Source organism: Macaca mulatta, chromosome 20 (assembly GCF_049350105.2).
Source record: "Macaca mulatta isolate MMU2019108-1 chromosome 20, T2T-MMU8v2.0, whole genome shotgun sequence".
Classification (NCBI taxonomy): domain Eukaryota; kingdom Metazoa; phylum Chordata; class Mammalia; order Primates; family Cercopithecidae; genus Macaca; species Macaca mulatta.
The window spans coordinates 68976680-68995409 of record NC_133425.1 but is presented as its reverse complement, the minus strand read 5'-3'; the positions used below and the strand labels follow the sequence as shown (position 1 = coordinate 68995409).

Sequence of the window (18730 nt, the reverse complement as noted above, 5' to 3'; positions counted from 1 at the left end):
TCTACCCTGCTGTCCTCTTCTCTAAAGCACTTATTACCATCTGACATGGTGTAGAGTTTACTTATGTTTCTTTTGGTAGCCTGTTTCTTATTTCTAGAATGTAAGCATCAGGAGGGTAGGGACTTTGGGCTTTATCCATTAGTGTAATCCCAGCCCACAGAAAAGTACCGAGGCCATTCTACAGACTCAGTGATATTTGTTGAACCAAATAAATGCATGAAAGGATGAGAGAGAAATCTGACCACTGCAGCACAGACTAAGAAGCAGACAGATACCCCCCATAATCTGGGGGCAAATGCAAGAAGGCTGGGCCAACTTGAGGCTCTAGAAATAAACAGTCAGCCCATGCCTTAAGGGAATCTGCCAAGTAGGATCTTTAACAAGGCTCCTAAATTTCCTTAAGCTATTAATTGTCGGTTTAAAAGATACTTGGTGGAAATTAGATTGAGAGATAAATATTTTGTGGCTTTTAAAAAACTGATTGAGACCCTCTGATATGCTTCTGGAAGGGACCAGGGGAGGTTTCTTATGCAAGGCTGTTCCGGGAGCTCTCGATGAGCTCTCGATGAGCTTACCCAGATCATGCCAACTCTAAATACACACCAGCAGGGCAGCCTTACCAATGAGGAGAGAGCTGAAGTTGAGGTGTGACTTGTTCAGAGAGATGAGAGGGTCGGTAGTCTTGCCTACAAGCAGGAAAGGGACTGTGATGTTGTGCTCAGGGATTAGGAAGGTCCATGATGATTCAGTGATGCCCAGATGGAAAGGTGTGAACTGGAACACGATCTAAGAAGACAGTTTGAAACAGAGTGGTGAGAGACACTTCTGTATGCTTACTCCACGTGTCCCTGGAGACCTGTCAGCATGAAGGTCATGGGGGTTGATATTACCAGGTTATTGCTACCTTTCTATAGTCTACGTAAGGGTATGTAGGTGTGGCTGTACCAGAAACGTCAATGTCTATCTGCCCTGCCCACATGTCCTTCTAAGGGAGTCTCCGCCATCCACAGCCTCTGCTGGCTAAGCTGTTGTGTTTTGTGCCAGGTCTTTGGATGGCATGGCTGTGCCATAGCTGACTGGACCAAAGAGTTGGTAAGCATCCCAAGGAAAGACAATCCCCATACTTGTCAATAGCTGGGCACACAGCCAAAGACAATATGATTAGATGGCCAGCCAGATTTCTCTCTCGGAAGTTTGGAATTAGAAAATGAGTGGCCAGGCCAGCTGGCAGTGGAGCTGATGGTGAAAGGTACCATGCAGGTGAGCTGGGCTATGGCATGCCATAACCAACTTGCTAAGTGATATTACAAAGCAACTAAAGACTCAATCAATCAATCAATCAATCACCAGTGAAGAAACTGGTCAGTGGAGAGAGAATGGAGTAGATGGGAAGAGAGAAGCGGGCAGTCCCAGGAGAAAAGTCCAACCTCAAAAGCTGCTCCTGGTTCTCTCTGTCTGTCTTTTGAGCTAACCTGAGTGAGTCTCTTTGCAATCAATCAATCAGGACTGAATGAAAGAATAATGGCATTTGGCCAAAAAAGAACCACACAGGTTAACATGCATGGTCCATACCACTGCCAGAACAATGCAGGCAGGTCCTCTGGAGATGTGTCACCTCAATGATACGACTGTCACTCAAAGACCAGCATGACCTTGGATGACGGATTTTGGAACTTGCCTCTTGGAACTGAGCTCACATTTGAAACATTTCTGGGCTGAAGTGGGGGCCATGATCCAGGTAGGATTGTGTCTATGGTGGGCCCAGCTCCTGGACCTTATCACATTTAACTAGATGGCCTGGGTACTGAAATTATGCAGAGTTCAAAACCAGGTGGAGAGTCTACAAATACGTTTTGTTTGGTTTGGGAATTGTTAAAAAAAAAAAAAAATTGAACCAGCTACCAGCATATAAAATAGGGAGCTTCACATAGAAATTTGGAATTTTGGCCAGGCATGGTGGCTCACGCCGTAATCCCAGCACGTTGGGAGGCCGAGACGGGCGGATCACGAGGTCAGGAGATCGAGACCATCCTGGCTAACAGGGTGAAGCCCTGTCTCTACTAAAAATACAAAAGAATTAGCCGGGCGTGGTGGTGGGCGCCTGTAGTCCCAGCTACTCAGGAGGCGGAGGCAAGAGAATGGCGTGAACCCGGGAGGCAGAGCTTGCAGTGAGCCAAGATTGTGCCACTGCACTCCAGCCTGGGAGACAGAGTGACACTCTGTCTCAAAAAAAAAAAAAAAAAAAAAAAGAAATTTGGAATTTTGTCTTTTCCACAGTTTGGGTGAGTTGGCCCCCTTGGCTTCCCTTGTCTGCAAAGTGGTCATCTGCCAGAGAAGCCCTGTGGCCAGTGGTCCTGGTGCCCCGTATTACCCACAAATGTCTCCTTGGCCCACTTTATTCATTTGTGTCACCCTCCTGAGGGCACTGGGATTCATAATTTTTGTTTCACAGATTTATGTCTGTCTTCAAGATTCTCTGCAACTGGCTGGACATGGGGCTCACAGATCTGTTTTGGCCAGCAAGTCTGTATTTCTTTGATTCTGCCCCATATCATTTGTGTAAACATTTAGGGCGAAGCCACAGGACATGGCTCCACTCTACTTTGCCCTTTGGCCTAACCAAGTAAAAACACATCAGAGTCCTTTTACCATTTTTGGTCCTTTTGACAAAGATAACTTTTTATGCTACTGTATGAGTCCTAGGGTCCCCAGGCATTGGTGTCCAGTGACCTTTTGCTGCTTACATATTCTGTTTTAAAAAATTGCAAATATTAGAGCTCTCTGCTTCTTCATGGCTAGCCCAAGAGAGCTCAGGTCTGTCTTGTCATCAGGATTGCCCAGCGCATATGGTGGCCATTCACTAAGTACTTATTGATTGACAGACCCTCAGGCAGTTCTTCCTAATTCCACTTACTGTCTATGGCAGACTTTCTACGCAGCAATGGCTAGACTGATCTAAGCCTTGGGTTGAGTGGTTCTCATTTGCACATACCTCAGCTTTCTTTTCAGGGTGGATGAAGCCCTTCTCTGTAAGGCATGTGAATGCTGCAGGGTTCTGGAGACTTTCAATTTCTTCAGAGATCCAGGAGAAGGAGTAGGTGCTATTGGTTGGGTTTAGGATTGTAAAGCTCCTGGCCAGGGTGGGGATAATTGACAGAAGAGAGTGGGACAGAGGATTAAGGATTAAGAGATGTTTCTTAGAACCTGGGCCTAACCCAGTCCCCCATCTGGGAAGCAGAACTGTTCAGAGCACTTTGTTACTGTGGAAATGAAAACTCCACTCCTCTAGTGATCCACAGTCAGGGTAGGGTTCTGGACTTTGGAAGAACAGTGCTGCCAAGGGCACAACTGTGCCAATGATCCTCTGTGGTTAAGGAGGTGGTCAGGGATTATACTTTTGTGTCTTCCATATTTTCCTCAGTGGCAAAACTAAGGAGACAGAATTCAGCTTTCTTAATGGAACGGTTCTCTAAAGTCAAACCTCTAAAACTCAGGTCAAACCCCAGGATATCAAGCCTGCTTATAGGAATAGGTCTAGCTCATCTATCTGAATTCTTCTCGAGTTCTTTAGGACTGATGTGAATTCAATCAATGCAAACCTAAGCAACTCACCGGAGATTCTTTCCTCCTATGCCCACAGTGATGAACTCAATCACCCGGGTGTTTGGATCTAGAGCTCCCCCACTGGACCCTCGGAGCTCTGGGCTGCGCTGATGGCCACTGATGTAGTCTGAGTCTTTCAGATCAAAATGGCAGATGGGCAAGGTGCTCCGCCCTTTGGCTACCAGGACCAGACCTTGCTCTCCAGGTGGCAGGTTGGGAATCCTGAGAGGATAAGGTTATTTTTATTTGTTTTATTTTGCCATCAGTTGTTGCTTTCTTAGTTAGTTGGAAATGAATTAATTATATCCGCTAGAATGTGAGCTCTATGGGAGCAGAGGCTGGGTCTCTCTTGGTCAACAGCATCACTCAGTGCCTTGAATGCATGAGTGGGCTGAGCATAAGCAGCCTGAACTTGGCTCCTTCTGTGTACCTACGTATGGCTGCAGGTTATTTCCCCCATCAATGTTGAGAAAATATTCTTGTTGTAAAATGAGCACAATCTTACCCTCTGGTCTCTCTCACAGGCATTTAGTGGGATATGGAAAGTGACCTGGAAATCCTAAAAATGTATCCTGAGCTCCTCAGAGAAGGTGAACTGGATATGAGCAGATGCTCAGCTCCAGGACCAAGCTGAGGTGGCCTAGGTGTGGGAGGGGTCTCAGTGGTATGACTGCAGGGGGTCAAGGAGGCTCTGGCAGCTCACTTAGGTTTCTGCCACCCTAGGCCACAGCCCACAGGATTTTTCTATAAGGTGGTTGTACTCCTTCAAGCTTTCCTGGGAGCAAGTACCACATCAGGGACTTGCATTGTCAGATGTCATTGGATTAGCTTTTCTCTCACTGCTATGTACCAGGTCCACCAACCCCATGACCACCACCACCACCAGCATCATCATCACCTAATGGCTGTTGTGCTTGTTGTGTGCCAGGCACTGTTGTGAGCTTTTCATCTGAATCAACTCATTTAACTTTCCCCACAATCCCACCAGGTGGGTATTGCATTTACATTTTCTGTAGGAGGAAACTGAGTCTCAGAGAAGGTACAAGAAAGCTTTCCCAAGTTCATGCTTGCACAAGGACCGAAACCCACCTAGCCGTCACCAGTCTGTTGCTCAGTGGAATCCTCCATGCAACTGGGAAGGGGAAAGTAAGCAGGGGAAGCATCTGGAGAGGTTGATGAGCAGGACAAAGACCAAATTCTCTTTGTTCTCTAAAGGGTGGACCCTTTAGATCCTTCCAAAGGGAAAAGGGATAATTTGGGGCTGTGCAGGGATCGAGGGTCAGAAAGGATGGTGGCAGTGGTTGTACAGAAGAGGGGGTAAGAGTCACAGAGCTTTGTGCCTGCCAAGAAGGGTGTTGTGGCGAGCACATTTTCTTACTGGCAGAAAAGGTTGCTCTCGAAGTCTCCAATGTCCAACGGGGAGAATTTCACCTTGAACTTCTGAGTCTTCCCCACGGGCACGATTCCCGAGGAGGGCTCCACAGAGAAGGGCTGTGGGGAACCCTCGGTCCAGTGGTCCGTGGCGCTGTCCAGGGTGCTGCCTGTGTGCATCGTGCCCTGACTAAGCTGATCTTTTTGAGGTGAACCTGGGGACAGACAGGGAGTGGGCGATATTCTGCATTCGCAGCGAGAGGCAGGTGGAAGGCAGCCCACTCACAGGTCCTTAGGGGCCCTCTGTGGATATGGTGGACTCACCTTTTGTAGCAGCTGTACTTAACCTTGGGCACTAGAGGTAGGGAATTGCTCATATAGCTTACAGGAGACTCATGAAAAATGTTTCTATTTATTCCATAGGGTTTTCAAATTCGTTTCCTTTTGGTTCAAGGGGGTGGCTCAAGAAGATGTTTGTGCCCCAGAATAATGGGCTGTGAACATATTTTTTGGAGAATCACTGCTCTAAAGTAGGGCTTTACAATCTGGGGACCCATGGATAAGGGCCCATTCAAAAGGTCTGTGCATCTCCAAAGTTGAAACAACAACAACAACAACAACAACAACAACAACAACTTGCCTACCAAGTGTTGGGCCCTTTTCTAGTGCTTCATATGTACCAAGTGAGATCTTGGGTATGCGTGTGTATCTTCCTGGGAAAATGATTAATAACTTTCAACAGTTTCTCCAAGGGATCTATAATCTCCCACAAGGTTAAGACCTAAGAGACAAGATTCCTAGTTATCTTGAGATGGGACATCAGCCTTGTGTGGGGACAGAGTCCAGACTCCAGGAGGGTGGAAGTAAGTTTTGGAGTCCCTCAGGCCCATTTGGCTCTGCAGACACCACAAGGTCTCTGCTTTGCTTTTCTTTAGCTACTTAGGAGACCCTCTGAGCAGTGCTGGTCTCTCCATGAACAAGGCTCTTCTAACTGGTGGCTCAGGCCAGGCCCTGGGTTTTACCTGTCATTAAATTTACCTTGGTGATCTGGTTTTGCAAAGCTGACTACCTTTGAGGTATCTTCTGAGACCCAGCTGAATTCCAGCTGCACATGTCCTGAATTAATCACGTCAAACCTGCGAATCGATCAGGGAGCAGATGTGAGAAATGTGCCGCAGGTGGTTTTGGTCCTGGCTGCACATCATCTATACTGTACTTAACCTTTTGAAGTCATGTCACTTTGTTTCTTAAATCTTTTTTAAAAGGCACATTTTAAGTAATTTTATCAGAAATCATGCATATGATATACTCGAACAATAAAATATATACATAGTGATTAAAAGTACAAATATAAAAAATATTTAGCACTTAAAAGCATTTTGCATTCTTCCAACACCCTGTGCAATGAGCTCTCAGCATGCATCGCAGTAATCCTAAACCTCCATGAGAGAGGAAACAAAATCTATTTCACATGACAGCACCTCCCCCAGGAACAAATTCTACAGACCCTCCTTTCTGAATCACCTCCCATCAGAAATAATGTCCCTGGCCGGGTGAGGTGGCTCACACCTGTTATCCCAGCACTTTGGGAGGCCAAGATAGGCAGCTCACTGGAGGCCAAGAATTTGAGACCAGCCTGGCCAACATGGCGAAACCCCATCTCTACTAAAAATATAAAAATTAGCCAGGTGTAGTGGCACACACCTGCAGTCCCAACTACTCAGCTACTCAGGAGGCTGAGGCACGAGAATCATCTGAACCCAGGAGATGAAGGTTGTAGTGAGCCAAGATCATGCCACTGGGCCACAGAGTGAGACTCTGTCTCAAAAAAAAAAAAAAAAAAAAAAGAGAGAGAGAGAGAGAGAGAGAAAGAAAGAAACAATGTCCCTGTGATCAGAAGCCATTTGACCCCCGCCTGTGACCCCTTTCCTGACTGAGGCACAGATATGAATTTTAGTTACTTCAAACTCAAACTCTGAATCAGCAGAGGCTTTTCCTGCCTCAAATTTTCCTGCTTTAAGACAAGAACAGGGCCAGGCGCGGTGGCTCATGCCTGAAATCCCAGCACTTTGGGAGGCCAAGGCGGGTGGATCACGTGAGGTCAGGAGTTCGAGACCAGCCTGGCCAACATAGTGAAACCCCGACTCTACTAAAAATACAAAAATTAGCTCGGTTATAGTCCCAGCTACTTGGGAGGCTGGGCAAGAGAACTGCTTGAACCTGGGAGGTGGAGGCTGCAGTGAGCTGAGATCGCACCACCGTACTCCAGCCTGGGTGACAGAGCGAGACTCCGGCTAAAAAAAAAAAAAAAAAAGAGACAAGAACAGGGAGGCAGAGTTTTTTTCTGGAATCACTTTTAAACTTGATCACAGTTAACAGCAGAAAGATGAAGCCTTGGTACAAGAAAATTATGATGAAATAAATCCACATGCCCTTCTTGGTTTCAGGGGAGTAGTAAGAGTTAGGAGTTTGGGTGAGGAGTAGGTCTACAGTGGGATGTAGAGATTAGATTCCCACTCTCTAGTCCAGGTAGACAGACCATCCAGTTATGCCTGAAATCAAGTGCTTTGACCACAGTGGCTTGTGTTTATTTTGTAAATTTATGAGCACTTGTATTTATTCTAAAGATAATTTTTATAACATGGAGAAATCTCAGCGGCACAGAGTACTTTTTATAAAAAGAGTTCTTAGTTTAGGGGTTGGCAAACTTTTGTAAGGGGTCAGATAGTAAGTTTTTTGGCTTTGTGTCCCATATGGTCTTTGCAATGACTCAGCTCTGCCTTTGTAGTGGGAACGCAGTCACAGACAGGTCATAAATGAATGGGCATAGCCACATGCCAGCAAAACTATCTACAGAAATAGACTACAGGCCACAGTTTGCGGACCCCTGCTTTCGGTGAAATGACCATCAGCAGAAGATCACACTTACTGATATTTATCTTTTGGTTCTATCATAATTTGCAAAGATATTTAAAATTCAACAAATGCACGAAGAGTTGAATGAGCTAATTACTAATTTGTATGCAGTACAAATGTCAGTGGCTTATGTTTTTGTCCTTGTGTATGTTGCACATGTTGCTCTCTCTGCCTAGAGAGAGTCCTTCATTCTCACTTCTTCACTTGGCTACCTCCTATCTGTCCTCTAAAGTTCAGCTGGGGAACTACCTTGTCCAGGAAGCCTTCCTTGACTCTCTTGATCTGCCTTAAATACCCCTTTGCTCCATGCACATGACACCGTGCTGTAACGAACAATTCTCCTGTTTCTATCCGTCCCCCGGCTGCCACCCTCAGATTATGAGCTCTTTGAAGGCAGGGCCCACGACATCCTTGAGTCCCTGCATCTGAGTGTGGGTGAAGGGTTAACATAACCTTTTCTTCTTCTCAAAGATGAATTTGACTCTGAAATAGCTTTCTAGGTCTGTTCCCCTGAAAACTTGATAAGGGAGGAAAGTCAGTTGTATTATTAGGTGACATTGTTTATACTAAAAATGGCCCCTGATGAGCAAATAATATGTGCACTGGGAGGAACTATGACCACCTAGAGGGAAGCCATAGCTGTGGGGTTCTCTGAGTGTAGTGACTCTTGTAACTGGGCATATTCTCTGCAGGGACCCCAGAAGACATATCTATGGAGTGGTTAGGAGAAATGGTAGTCTTTTGGGCACAGGCTTCTAAGCTTAGATGGACCCTATACCCTCTTGGGTGGATATTGTCTGGGTAATCACTTGGTGCATGGGCAACAAGAACAGATCCTGGGTGGCTGTGTAGACTGCTGCAAGGACTGTTCCCACTAAAGTGGATTGCCTGATGCTGCCCTCCTGGTATACTACATTTCCTGGCCTATATCTTGATTTCAAGTGTGAATTTCAATAGCTCTGTGGGCCTGAATGTTTCACTGGACCTGAATGTTTCACTGGTGCATGCTACACAGATACGATGCCTAGTAGATGCTGTTGTAGATAATAGATGTTTGATGAGTGAGTGAGTGAATGATGGAATGAAAGAGCTTTTCCATCTAGTGTCATGAGACTTTTGATGACTCACTCAAACACTCGGGTCTGGTAAACCAAGGTTTCCTTAAAGCGCACATCTCTTGCTTGGCAGTGGTATGAAGCGAAATCCACATTGGCACTGATTTGAAGCTGCAGTTCTTGGTAGTTTTCTTCTAGTACTGAGTGAGCAGGCTCTGGATCCGTCTCTATCACCTGTAACAAAGGCAGCTGTGTCCTCAGAGATGCAGAGCACAGGGACAGAAAAACTGACAATGGAATAGAATAGAGAAACCAGAAACATTCTAGGCATATATAAAATTTAGGTACACTATGTAACAATAAAGTCCTGGCAGATCACTAGGGAACAGAGAGGCTAAATGAAAAAGGGATCTAGTAAGATTAGTCATCTAGATGAAAAATATGAAATTGGATCCTTGCTTCACAACATACATAAAATCCAGGTGGGCTAAGAGCTGAACTATCAAAAAAATAAAACTCTTAAAAATATATAAGTGAACATCTTTCTGGGAGGAAAGAGTTTTAAAAATAAGACACAAAAAGTAATAAATATAAAATAAGGGATTAATAAACTTGATGATATTAAAATTAATAACAGAAAAGATAAACTAGGCCAGGCATGGTGGCTCACACCCATAATCCCAGCACTTTGGGAGGCCGAGATGGGTGGATCACTTGAGGCTAGGCATTTGAGACCAGCCTGGCCAACATGGTGAAACCCTGTCTCTGCTAAAAATACAAAAATTAGCCGGGTGTGGTGGTGCATGCTTGTAATCCCAGCTACTTGGGAGGCTGAGGCATGAGACTCTCTTGAACGTAGGAGGTGGAGGTTGCAGTGAGCCGAGATTGTGCCACTGTATGCCAGCCTGGGCGAGAGAGCAAGACTCTGTCTCAAAAAAAAAAAAAAAAAAAGATAAACTATCAATTTGGTAAGGATATTTGCAGACAAATAATATGAACAGAAGAGTTTATAAAAGATAAAATAACACACAAAGTATAAGTATCATAATTGAAAAATGGGCAAAAGGCATGAAAAGGCATTCATGTAAGGGATAACTTGTATGACAAGTAACCATATGAAGAAATACTCAGCTTTATTTGTGATCAGGGATCAGGACAATGCAAAATAGGCTCATAATGAGACCATTTCCCATTCATTCAAATGATAAAAATCAGGAAGTCTGACAATGACAAGTGTTGGAGAGGACACGGATCAACAAGCTCTCTGCTGTAGGAGTACAAGTTGGTACAGCTACTCTGGAAAATAGTTGGGCATTATCTTGGCAAGTTGAACATTCATATATCCAATGAGTCAGCAATTCCACTTCTAGGAATATAAACTCTTACAAATGAACACCATGTGAACAACATGTCTGTGATAGCAAAACCCCAAATAATTTTCAAAAGGAAAAAGGGTAAATAATAATGGAATCTTATGTAGAAGTGAAATGGATACACTACAGCTACAAGCAACAATATGGATGATCACATACAATAACATTTTTAAAAGTTAAAACTGCAACTAAACAATATATGTTTTATTTTTATTTTTTGAGAAAGAGGCTCACACTCTGTCTTCCAGGTTGGAGTACAGTGGTGCGATCATGGCCCACTACAGCCTTGACCTCCCAGAGTCCAGATGATCCTCTCACCTCAGCCTCCCGAGTAGCTGGGACTACAGGTGTGCACCATCACGCCCAGCTAATTTTTGTATTTTTAGTAGAGATGGGGTTTTACCATGTTGACCTGGTTGGTCTCAAACTCCTGGGCTCAAGCAATCTGCCTGCCTCAGCCTCCCAAAGTTTTGGGATTATAGGCATGAGCCACTGTGTCTGGCCTGATATACCTTTTAGTATGCATAGGTTAAAAAAAGAACAAAAAACGAAAACCAAGGGAGTAAACAAGTCAAGTGAAGATAGTGATTACTTCTAGGATGGCGGCAGAGGGATGGAAAGGCTAGAATCACACAGGTAGTCAACGTTCTACTCCCCGTGTTGGGTGTGGGTTTGTCTCTGTGTGTTATATTGTTGTTAAAAAACCTAACCAAGGAATGAATAAAAGAGGGGCACACATGGACAATCCTGTCATGAACCAAAGATTATGACAAATGTGATTCTGGATACCTGAGGGAAAAGGGAAACAACTAAAATATTAGCATTGACATTTTGGAAGAAGAAAAAGGTGGGAGGACTTGCTCAACTACTTATCAAGACTTAAGCTAAAGGTCTACCAATGAAGATGTGTGGTACGTGTAGCATGGATGGCAGGCAGCATGTGTAGAAGTTTAGTTTGTCACTTTTGGAATCAAGGTCAAGTAGAATGGGAACCTTTTCTTTTTTCTGTGAAAAAAGGAAACGATGAGAGACTTGAGACCAGTAGGAATCCAAGCATGGAGGTCTGGTCAGATTGGTGCTTGATGTCCCCACTTACTTTTCGTTTTGTAGTGAAAGTCCCAGGCATGTTTCTGGGCACATCCACCCACTTGACTGTGTGCATGCGGTCATCCCAGTCAGGGACCTGGTCTGCAGGGAGCTGAAACATAATTCTGGAGAGCTTGCACTTGATCCGCATATTCTTCAGGTTGATGGGTACGTCTGACTTCATGGTCACCACTATGTCCTTGGCACACCCAGGGTGGAGATGGCCCATCTAGGGAAGAGCCTGGTATTAGTATTTTTGAGAATCTAATCTTGAGGACTCTTGATACCTGTTGGTGATATTCTAGAGAAGGGAAGGAGCCAAAGGTCTTGGCAAAAAATGCATCAGTCAAGCCTGTGTATGTAGACAGAATTAAATATGTACAAGAGGTTCTCAGGTAGAAACATGATAATAATAATAATAAGAACAACTAATATTTATCAAACTTACTTGCTTCAGGCACTATTCTAAACCTTTACACAATTCTATGAATTCCTACAACAACCCTATGAGGGGTACAGCTATTATTCCCATTTTACAGACAACGAAACTTGTAACTTGGTTGAGGTCATTAATTTTTGAGGAGTTAGATTCAGACCCAGGCAGTTTGGCTCCAAATGCCACACTCTTAATCAACACAATCTATACAAATTATGGACAGAGGAATACAGTACACTAGCAGTTCTCCAAAGGTGTTCTAGTGACCTTGGGATCCCCAGGACCTTTTCAGGGGATAAATGAGGTCAAGACTATTTTAATAGTAATACAAAGATATTATTTGACTTTTTCACTCTCATTTTTCTTGTAAGTGTACGATGGAGTTTTCTAGAGGTTATGTGATATATGGTGATATGGTCTGGCTGTGTCTCCACCCAAATCTCATCTTGAATTGTAGATCCTATAATCCCCACATGTTGTGGGAGGGACCTGGTGGGATATAATTGAATCATGGGGGCAGTTTTTCCCATACTGTTCTTGTGGTAGTGAGTAAGTCTCACGAAATCTGATGGTTTTATAAGGGGTTTCCCCTTCCGCTTGGCTCTCATTTTTCTCTCTTGTCTGCTACCATATAAAATGTGCCCTTTGCCTGCCATGATTGTGAGGCATCCCAAGCTATGTGGAACTGTGAGTCCATTAGTCTCTTTTTCTTTATAAATTACCCAGTCTCAGGTATGTCTTTATCAGCAGTGTGAAAATGAACAAATATAGTAAATTGGTGCTGGTAGAGTGAGTGGGGCACTGCTGTAAAGATACTCGAAAATGTGGAAGTGACTTTGGAACTGGGTAACAGGCAGAGGTAGGAACAGTTTGGAGGGCTCACGAGAAGACAGGAAGATGTGGAAAAGTTTGGAACTTCCTAGAGACTTGTTGAATGGCTTTGACCAAAATGCTGATGATATGGTCAATGAAATCTAGGCTGAGATGGTCTCAGATGGAGATGAGAAACTTGTTGGGAACTGAAGTAAAGGTGACTCTTGCTATGTTTTAGCAAAGAGACTGATTGCATTTTGCCCCTGCCCTAGAGATCTGTGGAACTTTGATCTAGAGGGAGATGATTTAGGGTACCTGGCATAAATAATTTCTAAGCAGCAAGGCATTCAAGTGGTTACTTGGGTGCTCTTAAAAGCATTCAGTTTTAAAAGGGAAATAGAGCATAAAAGTTCAGAAAACTTTCAGCCTGATGATAGAAAAGAAAAAACCATTTTCTGAGGAGAAATTCAAGCTGGCTTCAGAAATTTGCATAGGAAGGGAGAAGCCAAATGTTAACGGCCAAAACAATGGGGAAAATGTCTCTAGGGCATGTCAGAGACCTTTGTGGCAGCCCCTCCCATCACAGACCCAGAGGCCTGGGAGGAAAAAATGTTTTGTGGGTGGCCCAGGGCCCCCTGTACTGTGTGCAGTCTAAAGACGTAGTGCTCTGCATCCCAGCCACTCTGGTCATGGCTACAAGAGGCCGAGGTATGGTTCAGGCCATGGCTTCAGAGGGTGTAAGACCCGAGACTTGGCAGCTTCCATGTGGTGTTGAGCCTGTGGGTGCACAGAAGTCAAGAATTGAGGTTTGAGAACCTCCACTGTAGGCCGGGCGTGGTGGCTCAAGCCTGTAATCCCAGCACTTTGGGAGGCCAAGACGGGCGGATCACTGGGTCAGGAGATCGAGACTATCCTGGCTAACAAGGTGAAACCCCGTCTCTACTAAAAAATACAAAAAACTAGCCGGGCGAGGTGGCGGGTGCCTATAGCCCCAGCTACTCGGGAGGCTGAAGCAGGAGAATGGCGTGAACCTGGGAGGCGGAACTTGCAGTGAGCTGAGATCCGGCCACTGCACTCCAGCCTGGAGGACAGAGCGAGACTCCGTCTCAAAAAAAAAAAAGAAAAAAGAAAGAGAACCTCCACTGTGCCCAGCCTCTCTGCCTTCTTTGATTAAGGCTTTGGTAATAAAAATAATGCACAAAAGTAGATTACCCTATTATATTATACTGTGTTTGTTTCTTCACAGGTAAAATGCCAATAATAGTGGTATCTATGGCTGGGCACAGTGGCTCATGCCTATAATCCCAGCACTTTGGGAGGCTGAGGCAGGTGGATTGCTTGAGCTCAGGAGTTTGAGACCAGACTGGGCAACATGGTGAAACCTGTCTCTGCCAAAAATACTAAAAAATTAGCCATGTGTGATGGTATGCATCTGTTGTCCCAGTTACTTGGGAGGCTGAGATGGAAGAATCACTTGATCTTGGGAGGTAAAGGTCGCAATGAGCCAAGATCGTGACACCGCACTCCAGCCTGGGTGACAGAGTGAGACTATCTCAATAAACAAACAAAAACAAAAAAGTAGTATCTGCCTTATAGGGTTGTTGAGAGGATTAACTAAGGTCTTAGAACTATTTTTGGCATATAGTAAGCACTCAATTTACAAATAAAATGGTATACTAGCTCTATTCAGGGTTGGATTTGGACCATGATGAAATGGAGTGGTCAGATTCCTAATGAACTTTATATCACTTCAAAAAGCAAAATTTATCCCTAATAGCACTCAAAGATTTAAAGATGACAAAGTCCCCAACCCCTTTGCTCCACCCCCCTCAAGTACTGTGCTTGAGAAGACTCAGTGGCTGTATGTCAACAGAGCAGGAGGCAGTGAAGACACTGGGGTGTGCCAGTGTTCTGGGAACTCAGAAGTGAACTATCTACAAAAAGCAACCACTGGCCAGAGGCAACAATCTGCTAGAACGTTATCCTAGGCCTTGTTCAATGTCAAGCTTTAGTCGGCAATTCCAAAAAATGTGTGCTGTGAAGATGTTAAAAGAAGAGGTTAGAAAATTCCAGGTAAAACAAAATTAACTAGGTTTTAACATGCCAAAGAGAACCAGGAATCTTTAAGAGAAGGATGGAGCTTGGAACATTTTCTAAATCTCAGTTATCCACAGAACTCATCACCCCCATTCTAGCTTTTGGTGAAGTATTTTGAAGGACTGATACTCTAAAGGACACACATCTAGGAGGACACAGCTCCACAATCTGGGATAGGAAGACTAGGACCTATATTCATCTATACAGGCCTCCACAGGACCCCTTGACAGCGGCCTAGCAACAGTCTTGGCCAACTTCATTCTCTGTCTTCCCCTCTTAACCAGGGGAGACATGAACAGTGTTCTTTGCTACCAGATATGAGTGAGGGATGATTCCTGGGCTGTCTCTCAGCTTGAGATGTATTAATTCCATCCCATGCATCCATGGGAAAGGGCTGACAATCAGTCTGTGGTTGGCTTAGGCCTAAGGGATTCCAGAAAAATGATGAACGACTTTTATTTACCTGTGGGGAGAAAGCAATTGTAGCCAAAACAGGCCACTCAAACCGTATCACGTTCACTTGGCTGTGATTTGTGACTGTGAAGCTCACATTATAGCTGTGTCCAATGTGGCAGTCCCCAAACTGGATGTGGTCCACCAGAGCAGCTAGGGATTAGAAGCAGAAGGCTGTGAGTCTTCCCTAGCCTCCCTTGAGGCTCTTCTTCCTTAAGGAGCCATAGTGCTTCACCCACATGCTATCCTTCCACCCTTGGATGGTTACATTTGAAAAACCTAGAATCTCTGAGTAACAAGATTTCTATCCTCAAGGAATCTATTCATCCATCCATCCATCCATCCATCCATCCATCCATCCTCCACCCACCCATCCATCCATCATCCACCCACCCATCATCTACCCATCCATCCATCCATCCATCCATCCCTCCCTCCCATCCATCCATTATCCACCCATCCATCATCCACCTATCCATCACCCACCTATCCATCCATCATTCATCCATCCATTATCCATGCATCCATCCATCCTCCACCCACTAATCCATCTACCCATCATCCACCCATCCATCCATCCATCCATCATCCACCCTCCCCCATCCTGCCATCATCCATCCACCCACCCATCCAGCCATATCCACCCATCCATCATCTCCCCAGCCACCCACCCATCCACATGTCCATCCATTATCCACCCATCCATTCATCCATCCATCATCCACCCACCCATCCATCCATCATCCACCCATCCATCCATTCATTTATCCATCATCCACCTACTCACTCACCTATCTATCCATCATCATCCACCTATCCATCTATCATCTACCCACCCATCCATCCATCCATCATCCACCCATCCATGCACGCATGCATGTATCCATCCATCCATCCATCATCTACCCATCCATCCCTCTATCCCTTCATCCATCCATCATCTATCTATCTACTCACCCATCATCTACCCATCCATCCATCCCTCTATCCCTTCTATCCCGCTGCTCATCCATCCATCCTTCTATCCATCCATCCGTCATCCATTCACCCACCTTAGCCCTCACATCCATTTGTACAAGAGAAAACATAGGTCCCCAACTCCATTTGTTCGGTGAGAAAATATTATAAAGGATTGGGATTGCCAGATAAAATACAGGAGTCCCAGTTACATTTGAATTACAGATAAGTAATGAATAATTTTTAGGATAGGTATATCCCATGCCATGGTTGGGATATACATATACTAAAAATTATTCAGAGTTTAACTGAAATTCCAATTTATTGGGGAGTCTTGTATTCTGATTTGCTAACTCTGGCAATCCTATAATGGGCATGAAATCTGAGTTCTGAACTTAGATTCACTGCTGGCTCCTGCTTGATCCTTCATAAGAGAGATGTCACCCTGTAGCCTCAAACAGAGCTGAAACACCAGGTATATGAAGAGTGTTGATTTCAACCCATGTTGTGTAGACCACCTAATGGTACATTCCAGGACTTTAATTAAGCTTCTAGAAAAACTATGAGACTCTGTTTATAACTCACTTTTTAGCAACCAACCACGTAATTAGGGTGCTTAACCAATGCTTTCTGATGATAACAATTCGATGATAAATTTTTCCAACCCCTAAAAATGTCAATTAAATGAAGCTTTAGTGCTTGATAGATTGCAGCACAACATGTCTTAAGCTTTAGTATAAAAATACATCACCTGGGATCTTGTTAAAATGTGGATGCTGATTCCGCAGGGCACGGTGGGTCTGAAACCCCCATTTCTAACAAGCTCCCAGGTGATGCTGATGCCATAGGATCTCAAACTGCTCGTTGAATAGTGGGGCTGTGCAGAGTGATATTCTAGAAGTGCCCAAACCTATACTCTCTCTAATTAAACAAGACGATGCCAACACAAGCCAGCTAATAAATGCAGACAGGAAAAACTGCAAGACATTTATTTGCTTATTAGTTGAACTGGAATTTGAATATCAAACTATAAGCTCCCTAAGAGTAGAGACTTCCTTGTTAATTTTGAAACTCCAGGGATCAGCATGCCTGGAACATGTACTTGGTGCTCAATACATGTTCATCAAGTGAACACATGAATAAATGGAAGGATGGATGCCATGACTGAGCCAGGCACACCAGCGCATAGCGTAGTGAAAAGGTCAGTCAGTCCTAAATTCTCAGGGAGTTAACCAACCCGTTATTTAAATTTAACTCTCATTTAAAACAAATGACCCAATAGCCAACACTTGTCAACACCTCACTACTGTTTCTCCCACCTGCCACTAAGTCTTCCATATCATTGTCCTCGACTATCTCTGTGAACTCAGAGATACTTATGTCTTCCTGGCTGGTGGGGGCCACCAGCCCGTGGATGTTGTCCAAGGTGATGTCATCCTCATAGCCCTCTCCCACCATGTGGATGGTGGTCTCCTCATACTGGTTGTTGATCACTGACAAGTGGATGATACCTCTCATCCTCCCAACCTTCTGGGAGTGGAAAAAGACATCAAATTCAGCTGTATCTCCAGGAGAAACAACCAAGGAGGCTGTATGAGCTTTCTTTGCTGCAAAGAGAAGAGAGAAGGTATGATTTAGAACCAGTTTCAAGAAATGTGTATCTATAAAGACCCCGGTTGAAGGGAAAGTAACCCTAGAATGGGAACGAGCCTTAGCCAGACGCCAGTGGTGACCAGACTGGACATTCCCCTCTGGTTGGGCCTTGAGCGGTACCCTAATGAAGCAGCTACTGAGATCCATTGCCTTCTAGAAGCACTCTCCCCACACTTACCTTTTTCATGTGGTTTGTTTTCCTCTGTGATGTAGATGTACGAGGTGGTGGGCCTCCCCTTCAGGGAAAAGACTCCTAGCTCATCCCGCAGGTCAACATGCAGCTGGCAGAAGGAAAGCAGGGATGAGTGCTAGGCTTACAGGCTGCTCATGGGCTTTGAGTCTGGGGTGAGATACTGTACTGTGTTTGGGGCGGGACCCCAAAAAGTTATTGTGCCCAGTATTCACGTTTTTGAATTTCTTTTGTCCTGGAGAGCACAAAAACATTCAGTCAAATCAGCCCTTGTTATCTGAGTGAGGAAATGGAGGTCCAAAGAGTATGCAGAACTTTCCAGATCACGTAGGTACATAGTGTCAAAATGTGGTTGCCAACACCTCTGTCATTAACAGAGGCAGTTATAGAATATACGCTAGGGTAATAAAATGGAAATGAATACTTATAATTCTAAGAGGGCCTGCATTGATGTGAATTCCTAAAAAAACAGTGTCTCCTAGGTGCTATGCATTAGTTTAGTTGCCTGATAGTGTCATGTTGAGCATCCTACCACGATAAGAGAAAAAACAAGGTGGGCATTTGACCTACTTGGAGAAAGTGGTGGTTTCTGGCCCATTGTAAGGAAGATAAGACTAAAGCTATGCATCTGATTTCAGATATGAGACATCAGCAGGCATTGTTAGAAGACAGTAATGCTGGCACCATCGTGAAAAAGATTGAATATAAAATATGAGGCACGGAGAAG

The 18730-nt window shown here is 44.5% G+C and overlaps 1 protein-coding gene across 1 annotated transcript in view; it reads right to left on the bottom strand.

Annotated features, from left to right (window-relative positions):
- HYDIN (HYDIN axonemal central pair apparatus protein) overlaps positions 1-18730 on the bottom strand; it is a 469694-nt gene that overhangs the window by 48011 nt on the left and 402953 nt on the right. The window contains exons 65-74 of the mRNA XM_077984568.1: positions 17992-18094; positions 17480-17767; positions 15214-15356; positions 11415-11633; positions 9019-9179; positions 6013-6110; positions 4982-5189; positions 3613-3825; positions 2993-3131; positions 621-786 (exon numbers count right to left, since the gene is read on the bottom strand). Coding sequence (XP_077840694.1) covers positions 621-786; positions 2993-3131; positions 3613-3825; positions 4982-5189; positions 6013-6110; positions 9019-9179; positions 11415-11633; positions 15214-15356; positions 17480-17767; positions 17992-18094 — 1738 coding nt within the window. The remainder of the gene's footprint in view (positions 1-620; positions 787-2992; positions 3132-3612; positions 3826-4981; positions 5190-6012; positions 6111-9018; positions 9180-11414; positions 11634-15213; positions 15357-17479; positions 17768-17991; positions 18095-18730) is intronic.